Raw genomic sequence first — 14979 nt, 5'->3', positions numbered from 1 at the left:
TGTACTACCAATTAAATAAACACTTCAGACAGCCACTCACAGGACTGTCTCTGTAGGAGCAGGGCGGGACTCCGTGGCAATAACAGTTGTGTCTTCTAAACATCTCAAGGAGAATACACGGTTGGGTCTACCTCAGGTTCCCACGCTCTTCACACACTGAAGTCCAGTCCCTCACAGCATAGATCCCTCCACCTCTGTCCAGAGCTCTGCCCCTTCAGTGTTACTGATGCAGCCAATCCATCACTGTCACTGATCTCACCAATCTGAACACTATTCATCTTAATCAACAAAGCAAGTTTCTGAGGCACATCAGATCCTATACAACCCACCACCACATGCCAGATATGTTAATGAAAAATATGTTGAAGTAAGCTGCATACATTGACTTACTATTAAATATATTCCCGTTTTCAGTTTCAATGGTGGAATGTGTACTGGAGCCTGTAGTGCAAAAAAGTGCATCCAAAGACTAAGCAAAGGGAATAAGTCTTATTTCCTTCCCTGCATTACTACTAAAAGGTAACATTGCAATCCTGAATCAAACAAATATACTTAATGAGCTGCAACCACACATTCCTGGCGCCGCAAAATCTGATGACTCCAAAAGCATTCAAACAAACACTGGAGTGTTAGAATTACAGAACTCCGGCCAATACACACGGGCTGAGCATGCGCCTCAACACTACTGGACTTTCCATTGCAACAAGCTCTGCCGTGCATGGGGTTACTGTCCTTCACAATGCATACAACACCCACTACCTTCCACAGCAATCCGTGCATCTTCACATACAAGCCACACTACAATTCATGCTATCAGATTGCGTTCATATCAATACCAATACATAAGTTTCCATTACACAAAATAAGTCAAACCCCAACTTTTGGAGCTCTATAACATCCGATCGCTAGGAGTATAGCAACACTGATTCAACACAACACTTAAGTGTTCGTTTGAATGTTTCATGCCTTTATTTTAATTAGCCATATACTAATTAGAGGGTGACAACCACATTACTTACTAATCTCATCATGTTATATGTACTTTTAATACAACACATTTTACACTGGCAAACAACTGCAGCTGCCATCTGCTAATATGAATTGGAAGTAATGTCCTGTAAAAGCTCTAAACCTCTTGACCAATCACATGATCTGACTACGCAGCAGCACCAATACTGCAGTACGCACTGCCATGTAGGATGCAATACTTCCCGGCCATACAAAACTTCACACCCCCTTTCCGGTTCCGTCTCTTAGGTTTCTACCAATGCTGCGCATGCGTATTTTTAAAGTGCAAAACTCATTTGAGCAAACTTCATTTCCCAGCATACTTTGTAATACTGGAAGGACACTAATGATAATAAATAGTCTGTGTTAAACTTATGTCTGCACACCGCAACAGAAGACACGGGACTTTTCTTTTCGTACTTTTGTGTGAAAAGTACTTTTCCGAAATCTTTAATCCTATGTTCCTTAATATCAAACAATGATGTACATTTACAGCGGCTCACTGATGATGCATGTAATAAGTAATTCATATTAAGATTAATAAAGAGAATACTCTGTCCAAATTCTGTAAAACGCTGTACTGTTCCATGCTGTGATATGTGGACTTTATATAAAATACAGAAATTACAAAAATCGATCATATATTTTTTGTACATAACTTTTTTTTTTAAACAACTAGGATTAAGTTGCATAATACAGCATCAGATTAAAGGTTGTTTTACATTGGGCCACATTTCTATAAATTATATTAAATTAACGATAGTGATAGATTTAAATCGATTGGAATTAAATATATTCACAAGTTAAATGTATTACATACAACAAGATGTTCTATGTCATTACTATACTTTATGAATCAAAAGGGAGGCAGGGTGGGGTGCGTTATTTTTAGATGTACAATTCATTATTGTGGCTACAAACAGGCATGTGGAAAGTGGGTAGATTCTGTAATTTATTAATATTAAAGGTCACATTGTATGCGTACATTGCTCCTTGCATAAATATATAATAAATAATCTAACAAATGTGTTTTCGTTTTACAAACAGTAATAGTATAATATCTTATTTAATAATCAGCATCCACCATATCGCTGGAAAATAATTATTCTACTTTCAAACGTAAGCGCAGTTTCCTCCCATTACGCTAAAGTTCTCCCGGAGTCTTCGAGGTCAGTACGCAGTGGCCGCTGGGAAATGAAGTTTGCTCATGAGTTTTCCAGTTTAACAATACGCATGTGCATCATTGCGTAGAAATCTTAGAGACGGAACCGGAAAAGGGGGTGGGACGTTTTGTATGGGCGGGAACTATTGTATCCAACACCGTGTGCACTGGAACACGCGCCCCCTACTGGCCATTGCAGTCACAGACAACTCAAACCTCATTTTTATAACCAGAATTCTATAATCCTATAATATTTGTGATTACTTACACTTACAACAATAAAACATCTACACCGCTTTCCATCGCTCAACATGTAGCACGTCACCAATTGTGCGACAGAAACATACCGTGGCCTTTGATGTGAGCGATGTAGCAGCCCGCCTGCACGCCGTGTGTTTAGACGGCCGGTCAGTTATTTAACTCGGACTCGCCGCTGCTCCGCCGCTCCCGCGCTGCTTGGCCACTTCCGGTTTGTCAGGCGCGCGTGCGTCACTGTGCGTCACTGCGCTCCCTGACGTCACTCAGCGGCCACGTCAAACGTGCGACATTAGAAAGAGCAAGTCTTGTTTTTAAACTCCTTTAATCCGTGTTTCCATATTGTAACTCTTGTAGTGGTCCATATAATGACCCAAATACAATGAAAGTGATGCGAACGTAACACCAAAATGCCCAAATGGACCCAAAGGAAAGAACCCAAATTCCAGATTTATAATACGTTAACATTGTTCTTCTTTCCCAAGCAACTTTGTGTACAATATTTAGAGACACCTTGTCATCATCATTTTGAGAATGAGAGCCTCCTTCTGTTAATAAAAAACGTTTTTTTTTTTATTAGCATGGTGATAAACAGGTCAATAAATAACTGAAAGTAAACAATGTGTACAACAAACAATTCAACTCCCACAAAGTGCTGTAATGTATAATGTGTCTGCTCAAAGTAACCCTCGAAAATGAAGTGACAATTTGAGATGCCTGCATTTACGGCACATCACCCTAGAGTCACCCTTAATCATTGTTGGTGTAAAAGTATACATATCTGAGGATTTAATCATACAATCAAACAAACATTTGATTACCTTTCTCTCGCCGTCATTTCAGCCCATCCATTCATCCAACACTCTTAACCCACACTCCTCCTATATGTCATGTGCGTATGTGTGTGCGAGTTGAACACAGCAGCAGCAGGGCAGACGTGAGGGTGTTGTGAAAGGCTGCCCTCAGTCGGCGTTGAGGCACAGACACACCCCCTGCAGGACCCAGTGAGACATGTGTTTGGTGGTGAAGAGGTCAGACTCAAACATCAGCCCCACGCCCATCGCATTTCTTCTCAGGGAGGTGGTGTACACTGGCGTCCGGAGTGTGTTCTGTAAAATACATGCAGCTGTCAATAAAACCAGTACAGTACAGCCAGTCCAAAGGTACGGTATAACGCTAATTAACCAGGACGCCTCCAAGAACCATGGAAATAAAGGAATCGATACACTAGGAGGCAGGAGTTCAGTTACAGTGTGTCCACAAGGTCACCCCCAGACACCGTGTTTGTGTATGAAATGCAAGCAGAGGATTCTCAGCATGGGCCCTTTGAAGTCTGCCTTTTGAAGATCCCTGCCTTTCAGCATAAAACTTCAGCTGGATCATTTAAAAAGTTTTATTTTTTTTTAAAAAAAGGAAGGAAGAAAACCTCTCCACTGTTTCTGAATCCGTTTACTCCTCCTGAATTAAACGTACATTTTTCCTGGTTGCATTACATTTGAGCTATATCTCAAACATAGATTTTTTTTATATATATATATATATATATATATATATATACACACACACTCACCTAAAGGATTATTAGGAACACCATACTAATACTGTGTTTGACCCCCTTTCGCCTTCAGAACTGCCTTAATTCTACGTGGCATTGATTCAACAAGGTGCTGAAAGCATTCTTTAGAAATGTTGGCCCATATTGATAGGATAGCATCTTGCAGTTGATGGAGATTTGTGGGATGCACATCCAGGGCACGAAGCTCCCGTTCCACCACATCCCAAAGATGCTCTATTGGGTTGAGATCTGGTGACTGTGGGGGCCAGTTTAGTACAGTGAACTCATTGTCATGTTCAAGAAACCAATTTGAAATGATTCGACCTTTGTGACATGGTGCATTATCCTGCTGGAAGTAGCCATCAGAGGATGGGTACATGGTGGTCATAAAGGGATGGACATGGTCAGAAACAATGCTCAGGTAGGCCGTGGCATTTAAACGATGCCCAATTGGCACTAAGGGGCCTAAAGTGTGCCAAGAAAACATCCCCCACACCATTACACCACCACCACCAGCCTGCACAGTGGTAACAAGGCATGATGGATCCATGTTCTCATTCTGTTTACGCCAAATTCTGACTCTACCATCAGAATGTCTCAACAGAAATCGAGACTCATCAGACCAGGCAACATTTTTCCAGTCTTCAACTGTCCAATTTTGGTGAGCTTGTGCAAATTGTAGCCTCTTTTTCCTATTTGTAGTGGAGATGAGTGGTACCCGGTGGGGTCTTCTGCTGTTGTAGCCCATCCGCCTCAAGGTTGTACGTGTTGTGGCTTCACAAATGCTTTGCTGCATACCTCGGTTGTAACGAGTGGTTATTTCAGTCAAAGTTGCTCTTCTATCAACTTGAATCAGTCGGCCCATTCTCCTCTGACCTCTAGCATCAACAAGGCATTTTCGCCCACAGGACTGCCGCATACTGGATGTTTTTCCCTTTTCACACCATTCTTTGTAAACCCTAGAAATGGTTGTGCGTGAAAATCCCAGTAACTGAGCAGATTGTGAAATACTCAGACCGGCCCGTCTGGCACCAACAACCATGCCACGCTCAAAATTGCTTAAATCACCTTTCTTTCCCATTCAGACATTCAGTTTGGAGTTCAGGAGATTGTCTTGACCAGGACCACACCCCTAAATGCATTGAAGCAACTGCCATGTGATTGGTTGGTTAGATAATTGCATTAATGAGAAATTGAACAGGTGTTCCTAATAATCCTTTAGGTGAGTGTATATATATACATATAGGCTTACATTTAAATTCAAATTGTTTTTCACATTTTACAAAGACCATTTCTCATCTATATCAACACACAGTTTATAAACCAAACAGTTTGGATGTTCATGAACAAAGAGGGGGGTGATTGTTGTGGTTGTAAAGTACAGAGTACAGACAGGCAGTCAGGGCAGTGTAATGGATCACCTGCCCATGGGAACTCCCTGCACAGCAGACTTCGTGCCGCTTCTGTTGACTTGTTATCGGGTGTTTGTTTTTCCACAGAAGAGAAAGGATTTTACCTGGAGTTTGAGGCGGTGGGCTTCAATGGGGATGACCTTCAGGATGGGCAGCTGCACGACCAGCACTTTGGGTCGGCTGCGCACCAGACAGCCTCTCTCTGTGTCCCAGTCCGCCCCCTCCAGATACAGACCCGACACGAAGCATCCTGAAAAAACACCACCACCAAGGTTATCCAAAAGCCATTTCAACAAAAAAAAACTATCTTCAAACTCCAGATAATACCATTTGGTGATACATTGCCTTAAATCTTTAATCATGAGATTCCCCTCCTCTTTATCAGTGTCCGTGAGGTTCACAAAGCTCCCCCCCATGTCCTGGTTTTCCTCTCCCTTTAAAGCACTCTCCCAGAGTACAGAAAAGCACGCTGTAATCTAATCACAGGGCCTGCTGGCACTAACAGCCCTGTCAAAAATCGCTGCCCTGATTTTGTTAAGCTGGCTTTTGATCCCTGGGAGAAGGAATCAAAAGCACTTCAATTGGTTTCAAATGACACAGGAGCCAGGAATTATCGGGGCTGCTGTGGGCATACGGTAAATGGACTGAGCATTACCGTGCACTGTTGTGAGGCTGCTGTAAGGATGAGCACATGGCTGCTGTGACTGACATTTCTAAAGCCCTGATGTGGAGCTTTGAGTATTTTTTATAGTCTGTTTATTGTTCTAAGCTGTACCATTCAAAGATAAACACACAAATAAATGGAAGGATATTCTGTACCTCCCTACATCAGTGTCAAATGCACCATCAACATTTCTTCATGCTTATCTAAATACAAACAACAAAAGGACCCTAAATTCTGTCTCAGTTATTAAACACTCTACAATCTGTCCTTCTTGCCATTCCTCCTTCAGAATAGCTTTTCCTCACAACCTCTTCTCCTATCTATTGATTGAAATTCCCTTTGTCAGTTCTTTGATCCAATTACAGTACAAGAAAATGAAGAAGAAAGAAGCAATGCAATCTGAAGGTCCTTTATTCCTGGAAGCAAGGTATTGCCTCATATCCTGTGAAACCCTGGGTATTTAAGCCACTCCCACAGACAGCAGTCTTTCTGTCACTTAGTGTAAAATCTGTAAAGCTACCATTAACAAATCCTTCTTTCAGCAAACGGCGCACGTTGGAAATGAGCCGTTCTACTAAGAGCAGATAATAGCAAAGACATTCTATATGGTCCATTAGAATATTAGTATCGATTTATGTATTTGTAAAATAAACAAAATCACACACCCTGTTGTTGACATTAGCTGTTATTTGTAAGATCTGTAGTTCGCCAGAGTAATTTCATTATTGGAAACGATACGTGTACTGGGTCAGTGTGTGGGGGAGTGTGGAGCGTCAGTGCAGAGTCAGTGCAGTACATTGGGCCGAGGTTGTGTATGTATGTGTTTGCGTGTGTGGCAGCTGCAGTACCTTGGCCTGGCCTTTCGGTGACCTCCTCCTCGCTGCGGTACCTGGTGACCTCTGTGTAGAGGGTGGAGCGGTCCAGCGGCCAGCCGTTCTTGCGGCACGTGGCCTGCACCAGCGCGGTGAGGTAGGACTCGGGGATATGCAGGCCGGACAGCCACATCACAATGGGCTCTCTCTCCTCAACCTGCAGGCACACACACCACACAGACATCAGGGGAGGGCATGGAAACCTGCAACAGGCCATTAATTATGATGCCAGGGACTGGCTGTGCACATAATGCTGTTCAGGCCCCCCTCCAGCACACCAGCTGCTTCTCATTACTCTCCTTTGACAGTGATGTGTCCTCAGTATCTAAGCTCAGTACAGAGAGCTTGCATCCATTTTGAGTCAATTAGAGTTGTGTTTTTATACAGAAAACCATCCAAAACTGGCATTGTTAAGCAGTTGAGGAAAGTTTCCACAATTTGAATCTATACAAAGCATGTTAACATAAACTCAAAACCCAGCACGGATAACAGATTATAAGCTTTGTGGGTCTACATGCTGTTGTTTCGTCATCAAATATTTATAACAGTTAGGGCCTGATTTTACCTGTGGGGTAAACTATAGTCAGAAATACCTATCCAATGAATTTAATAGGGACAGACAGTCTGCCAGCAAGGGAAATAAGGAACCTACAGTTCTGTGTTTATGCTGATGACAATCATATTGCTGTGAGACTCACCCATGAGCTGTACTGCTCAAATCTCCTCTTGAAGTGGATCATCCAGTTGCCCAGGGTTTTGAGGGTATCAGGCGCCAGCTTCCTCCAAATGAGAGGAATCTGGCCGTTGAAGAGGGCGCGTGCCACCTCGTCCAGCTCGCTGCTCATGCCCACCTCTCCAGCCAGCGCCTAGCAGAGCATGGCACACTTTCATGAGGTGACTGACAAACTCACATTTCATCAGCTACAGCTAAATGTTCTACAGATGCCTGCCCCACCTTGCCCCTGCCAGTTCTTTACTCTGTAACTCATTGAGCTCTGATCTTCTGAGCTCCCAGTACCCCGATTGGAGTAACGCTTAATCCATCGCTGGTCCTGATCACAGGCTGTGAAACCAGGGGTTAATGTTTGACAGGTGTTAAGCAGCACTGAGTGACAAAAGGTCTGGCACTCACCCTCTGCAGCTCTGCCAAGGAGCGAGCCATGCGTGACACCAGCCTGTTGAACCTCTCCAGCTCCTGCAGTAACACCACTGAGGTGGGCGACACCTCCAGGCCAAACTTCTTCCGGATCACGTCCAGGTCGAACACTTTGGGCAGCTTGTTCTGGATGTCCTTGGCCACCTGGCTGATGTATTCATCTCGGCTGATGCCCCCACCGGACTCCCCTGTTGGAGAGAGAGGGAGGGGGTGGTACAGACAAAATATTTCCTTATCACTCTGGCTCGACCCATAAGCCCATGTGCTTCAGTTTGTCATTAGCGAAGACACAACTAACTAACACGTCTGAGACTTGACGGTCTTGTGGTTCTATAGGTTGCATGAGAGAAAGGGAAAGCAACGTTCTGCACTCTGCCCTACCTGTCTGGGGCTGTAGGTCTATCAAGTGTGTCCACATGTCCCTGGCGGCCTGCGTGTAGTAGCCAATCTCTGCGTTGGGGTGAAGGCCAAACACTTCCGGAGTGTTGGCGAGGGGGAGGGACTCTATCTCCGCTGGTACACACACACGCACACACACACATCATTTTAAGTATTTTTTTGGTGACACATATTGGATATTGATACAAAAAAAAAATCTGGCTAAGAGAAAAGAAAGATACAATTTTTTGCTTAAATTCGTGTGGAGATTTCCACATTCCACAATACATTTATTTTATCAATCAATTTTTATTTAGTATAGAAGAAGTTGCCATGGAGTGCTTCACAAACAACGCAGAAGCTCATAGCAATAATACAAATAAAAGTAAGCAATTAGGCACTGTGGAGAGAACAAAAACTCCTATAGGATGACAGACTTTTATAAAGGAAAATAAATCACTGAGGGTCCACGGCTTATGGCCTAATGGTTGCCTCCCTTCCAGGCAAAATAACATTAGGCTAACACCCAAAGCAAAACTCACCAACGTAATCATCTTTGGGTCCTTCCTCCGGAATCTTGTAGTCAACCTCTTGGTTTTTAAAGAAATGAAAGGGCTGGAAGGTGTCAAATAGAAAGTCTCCCAAATACTCATCCATGTAGACCGTGAGGATCCTGCGGTCAAAGCTGTCGATGGCACGCCCTCCGTACATCACCTGGACAGAAAGGACAGTGTGAGCCGGGGGCGTCCGAGTGCCATCAGACACAGAGCACACAGGAATCACTCACCTCTCCAATCAGGTACTTCAGGCTGCCCCATGGGATCTTCTCATCTCCTTGATTGTGGGCTTTGGTCAGGTAAGTGTTTAGGATCTCCATGCACACCTGAAAAATAACATGTTTTGAGAGGACCTTTAGCAAGTGACAGACAAACTGCATTTCCAAAACTGGCCTTCCCAACAGAGCTCAGAACAAATCAAAACTACAAAACGCTTCACTCACTGATTCAAGGTGCTGATTAACCAAGAGGGGGCCGTTACCTCGAAGTCTGACTCGTTGAAATCGTACGGCACGTTCCAGCCAATCTTGCCATACTTTCTCCTCTCTTGTACCACGGCGTGAAAGAAGGCCAGCACGTACACCAGGCTCTTGAAGGCCGGGTGGGGACAGTCGGACAGGGCCTCATGGGAGATCTTGAAGTAGGTGGCCCTCATGTTCAGCTTCAGCCCATTAGGGGGCTCCGTTACCACCTGGGGGAGAGAGAGAGAGACGAGGAAGGGGAAGACAGGTCTGGCACTAGAGCTCTGGTTACAAATTGCTGGGAAGTTTTGAAATGCTTGTGTAAAACAAATCAATTAATCTAAACAACAGGGGAAAGTAAAACAGTAAAAAGAAAGCCTGTATCCTGTATGTCTCTTGTGGAAAAGTGTAAGGGTGAGGATGTCTGCTAAGAAATTAATTATACAAATAACATGCATCGTTGATTGCATGATTTAAATATGAAGACACAATTAAGTAATTTAAACTCACTTTGCATTAATGCTTGCTCTTTAATAACCAATGTACTGTAAGAGACATCAGTAGAAGATGGAAGAACACAAGGGGACATCTGAGATAAGCAAACAACCTCTGAGTTTTAACATTATGATGGACACCTTCCATTGAAAAGTATATTTTCTATTTCTTGTTTTTATCTTACTAGACTTAACTACCACTTGCATAAATTAGTTATGATAAATGTTGCCTATTTTAGAAAGAAGGTAAAATACAAGACCAGAGTTTTCTCGATCAGTCTCATCTTTTCCGATCTCAAATACTCACCTTCAGTGACTTCTGCAGGATGCCGATGGGGAAGTCCTTAGTGGGGTCAGTAGTGAGCCAGAGGCGGAAGTCTGGGTGTGGCTTGGTGATTCTCTCCAGAGCTTTCTCCAGGTCCTTCAGCCACTTTACCAGCAAGTGACAGTTCTGCAGCATGAGCCACTGGCCCCGGGAAACAGCTGTCTCCAACAGCTGCAGTGCCACCTGGTGGACACATTGGGAAATAAGTACAGTACTAAAAAAAAATTTGTTTGTTTTTGTTTTATAATGAGCTGTAAGCTACCATTGTTTAAAATGATATCTGTGTGGATATTTTTAGACATTTAAAAAAAAAGTGGAGTGCCCTATGCATTTGTGAAATCATAATGAAACAGATGCAGTAATAGCTCTCACTCAGTGAGAATGGGAGAGTTGGGAAGAGGATTTTATTTAAAATTTTTAAACGTGTTTGGGGACAGGCCACAGGGGAGCTCAGTGGCACGGTTTGAAGTCTGTTTAAAGATTGTGCAGGGCAGCGATATCTAATCTGTTATATTTTAGATTTTTTTCCAAATTTTGTGCATAAGGCAGCAGCGCATTAACAAAAATTTGCTTTTTCATCATGATGTGGGGAACCCAATACAAAGCAGGCTGGCTCAATGGAATATCAACCTTGGATCTTAGCGGATCGATCAAACTGTTACATCTCAGCTCTGAAGCAGGGAGTATATTGCCTGAATTGCAGCTGTTTTCTGCTGGGCCTGCCATTCTAAATTAAGGTTTCTGACCCAATCACGAGCCACAGCAGGACTGGCCTTGTATTAATCAGCCGGACGGGGAGCTTGGAGCATAGTGCAGTTCATCTTTACAATGATTACCTCTTTCTTCTCATACAGCATATTGTACATCATGTGTGGGTACTTATTCACGGTTACCCCCTAATGTGTGCTTATCAATATAAACCCCCCTGCCTTCCTGGCCCCTCAAATTTCAATAGATCCATTTGACCACTGTGCAGGCTTGGAGCAGTACCAAAGACCGTGACCGTGGCCTGTGCCCTGTACCTTCTCCTGCCCTTGCCCCATGGCCAGGAACTTCAGCCGGTTGGCCCCAAAGCCCGACCTCTCGGCCAGCTTCATCAGGTCGCTGGCTGGGTCTGATCCGGGGCTGAGGATGAACACGATGGGGGAGCTGGGCGTGCTCTGCTCGAAGATAGCCTCGAAACTGATCACAGGGGGCTGCACATACCTGGAGGGAGCAGGAGCCACAGACACAGAGGGACAGTGGTTATGTTCCACTCCTGACATGCAGAGAATACCAAAAATAAATCACTCGATGACCAACATTTAATCGTTTGTTATAGGAAAGAAAGAAAGAAAAAAAGCGACTCCTATTAAATACAGAAGGCTATTACTATTCAGTTCAGTAAAGGATGCACACAAGATAGGACAGGCTGGCATTTAGGCTGAGCTGAAGTAATGAACGGACCCCTGCTGGAGTCGCACGTCGCAATGGCTGTAAGACTATCAATTACTAATTGAAGGGCATTTTTCACTTAAGAAAAAATAATAATTTAATAAATAAATAATGCAAGGCTGTCCTGTAATAAAACAAGATGCCATCTGCTGCTAATCATCAACAGGGTCAGAAATTACTTTAGAAACTGAGGGATTTAAATTATAGATCAACACCTAATAGCATCAGCTTCTGCTCTATTTTTTTTTTTTTGCAGTCACCCTTCCATCAATAATTAATTTGCTTTGCTGGGGTGTCCTCTTTTATCTTGTTTTGGTCTGGCTTCTATTAAAAATGTCAAGAGCAGATTCTACAGGAATCACTCCTGCTGTCTGGTTCCTCTCCACACTGGCTGGATTAACTAAAAAGATAAGGTAGAGGTAGATATTCTTCAGAAATTATATATGTTTAGGTTAACGAGGCCGCTTGTTGGGTTTCTGCCCTGCATCTAGTGTGCACTCACTTTTCTCCCATCGTCACTGTTACATAATCGGTGACAGCGCGGTATACCCGGTCCACACGGAAGCAGCGCAGCAGCAGTAGTTTCTGGAAGGCTGTCAAGGTCTCGTTGTATTTGAGGGGGAAAGCAGATTGTTCTGGCGCATCTAAATCGTACCACTAGGAAACAAAGATGCAATCAGAGGCGGCTCCTGACAGGCCACTTGAGCACAGCGACACACATAATACAGGCGAGCGACCAATGGGACATGATTACATATTACTCCCAAAACCACCAAGATTGTGTTTACGAAAAGGAACTCAGAGTAGGTAGCCAAGATTGTGTGCAGACTGGCCCCACCCCAGTCTTTATTCCTGCTCAGTTCATGTGGCTCTTCAAGGGCCTCTCAGAGCTCCAGGGTGGATGGGGAGCAGCGTGGCTTTGCCAGCACTCACGGTCTTCCAGTGCTCCTCATGTTTCTCCAGGTCACTGGGCAGCGAGTCGAACACTGCGGGGAACAGCTCCGCCAGCCGCACCACATCCTCCCAGCCCTGCTCAGCCAGCCAATCACAGGGCTTCTTACGCTTGCTCTTCTCCAGCGAGAGGTTCCCTGAAAACAAACAAACACACACACACACACACACACACACAGTGAGAGAGAGCGAGAGAGAGAGGTCTAAACACTACCTTCCCTTACCAACACACTTTTCCCAAACTGAGATGGAGTCAGGAACCCCTCTTTCACTAGATGATGTACAATCCTTATATTTTTCATATACCTTTTCTTTTTTTTAAATAGATATTTATTTTTATGTTCAAACTAAAGGGAGAGGTTAATTTCTGCTACAAAGAGGTCCTACTGTCTATCAAACTCTGTCACATTTTAATATTGCATGTAGGCCTATTTTCAATTCAAATTATGACTAATTAACACATTGCAGAGTGTACAGATATAGGCTTTGCAACTGAAAATGTATAATGCTGTACACTCAAATATATACACCGATCAGCCATATCATTATGACCACTGACAGGTGAAGTGAGTAACACTGATAATCTCGTTTTCATGGCACCAGTCAGTGGGGGGGATATATTATGCAGCAAGTGAACATTTGTCCTCAAAGTTGATGTCTTAGAAGCAGGAAAAATGGGCAAGCGTAAGGATCTGAGCGACTTTGACACGGGCAAAATTGTGATGGCTAGACGACTGGGTCAGAGCATCTCCAAAACTGCAGCTCTTGTGGGCTGTTCCCAGTCTGCAGTGGTTAGTACCTATCAAAAGTGGTCCAAGGAAGGAAAAGTGGTGAACCCAGTGACAGGGTCATGGGCGGCCAAGGCTCACTGATGCACGTGGGGAGCGAAGGCTGGCCCGTGTGGTCCGATCCAACAGACGAGCTACTGTAGCTCAAATTGCTGAAAAAGTTAATGCTGGTTCTGACAGAAAGGTATCAGAACACACAGTTCATCGCACTTTGATTTGTATCTGGCTGCGTAGCCGCAGACCAGTCAGGGTGCCCATGCTGACCCCTGTCCACTGCCGAAAGCCCCTACAATGGGCACGTGAGCATCAGAACTGGACCACGAAGCAATGGAAGAAGGTGGCCTGGTCTGATGAATCACGAGTTCAAGGTGTTGACTTGGCCTCCAAATTCCCCAGATCTCAATCCAATCAATATAAACTACTTTGATTAAATAAGTGTAACATTTTCTGTTCAGTTATTTTCATTAATAATATTTAATTGTTTACGTTTCTGCACTGTTAGACACAGCCAGTTCACTGTACAGTGGGAGAGGATGAGGTAAGTGTAGCAGTTTTAGGGTTATATGTAAAGGTGGGATAAGATGTAAATGTCCCGCCCCCACCCCCACCTTATATCTGCATTTAAAAAAAAAAGTCTTTATGCTCTAGTAAAGTGAAACATTTTGTGTTTTGTCACCAGGGGTGGGGGGCTGACTAGTCCAGGGAAATGTCTGCATTGGCTGAGTGGTCAGCAGGGCAGTAAAGTTTGAGAAACACTGGTCTAGATGAATAAAATCTCTAGTATTTATACGCCATGACTAAGAGTAAATTGCTGTGCAGGCTAGGTGCTGACTTGTCATAACTATTTTGATTGCAACGATAGACCCGTCGAAGAAATCAGATCGCTGTATATCAACACAAACAGTGTCTGCTGAGCAATGCAGAACACAGACACTGCACCAGCAGGAACAGCAGTCAGCAGGAGCTGCTAATGGCGTGGGTGGATCTCTGTGGCAGGCTGGGATCTCTGCTACAGTAGCTGTGGAGTCAATCCTCAAAGTATGAGCAGCCTCCGCACACACAGGAGGAAAGAAATGTTTCTGGAGTGTACTAACTGGCAGAGGGTGGAACACAGGTTAAAAAACATCTTTCATTTGGACTTTTTAAAAGAGCTTGAGTTAACATCTAACATTGTGGTAAGAGACAGTTATTAATAATTGAATAGGAATTAAACTTTATAGGCCAGCCTGTGAAGTTATTGATGTTTACAGACATTCTGTCTCTATCTCCGCAGTGTGCACCAGTGTTAGCACTCACAATGAATAATGGATGGCATCACATTTTCAAACACACACCAATCATAGCACATGCCGTCTTTATTTTTTTATTTAAGGCAGGCACAAATAAGGGCATGCTATATATAGTATGCCTTTGCAGCTAGTGACTAAAAAGGGTCTAAAGAAAATATTAGGTATTAGGATATAATGACATCTTTTACATATTGAAACATGCAAAAAAAGGGAACACC

The 14979-nt window shown here is 43.6% G+C and overlaps 1 protein-coding gene across 1 annotated transcript in view; it reads right to left on the bottom strand.

Moving 5' to 3' along the window:
• Positions 1–2689: 2689 nt before the first annotated feature.
• The window catches only part of dnah10 (dynein axonemal heavy chain 10), a 50101-nt gene continuing 37811 nt past the window's right edge, over positions 2690–14979 (bottom strand). Inside the window, exons 66-78 of the mRNA XM_066689950.1 lie at positions 12667–12821; positions 12236–12390; positions 11322–11505; positions 10282–10482; positions 9501–9710; positions 9250–9345; positions 9005–9176; positions 8466–8597; positions 8061–8272; positions 7627–7794; positions 6905–7085; positions 5497–5642; positions 2690–3534 (exon numbers count right to left, since the gene is read on the bottom strand). Coding sequence (XP_066546047.1) covers positions 3388–3534; positions 5497–5642; positions 6905–7085; positions 7627–7794; positions 8061–8272; positions 8466–8597; positions 9005–9176; positions 9250–9345; positions 9501–9710; positions 10282–10482; positions 11322–11505; positions 12236–12390; positions 12667–12821 — 2159 coding nt within the window. The 3' untranslated portion in view covers positions 2690–3387. The remainder of the gene's footprint in view (positions 3535–5496; positions 5643–6904; positions 7086–7626; positions 7795–8060; positions 8273–8465; positions 8598–9004; positions 9177–9249; positions 9346–9500; positions 9711–10281; positions 10483–11321; positions 11506–12235; positions 12391–12666; positions 12822–14979) is intronic.

Source organism: Amia ocellicauda, chromosome 17 (assembly GCF_036373705.1).
Source record: "Amia ocellicauda isolate fAmiCal2 chromosome 17, fAmiCal2.hap1, whole genome shotgun sequence".
In the NCBI taxonomy this organism is placed as follows: Eukaryota; Metazoa; Chordata; class Actinopteri; order Amiiformes; family Amiidae; genus Amia; species Amia ocellicauda.
This window is presented reverse-complemented; position numbering and strand designations above follow the sequence as displayed.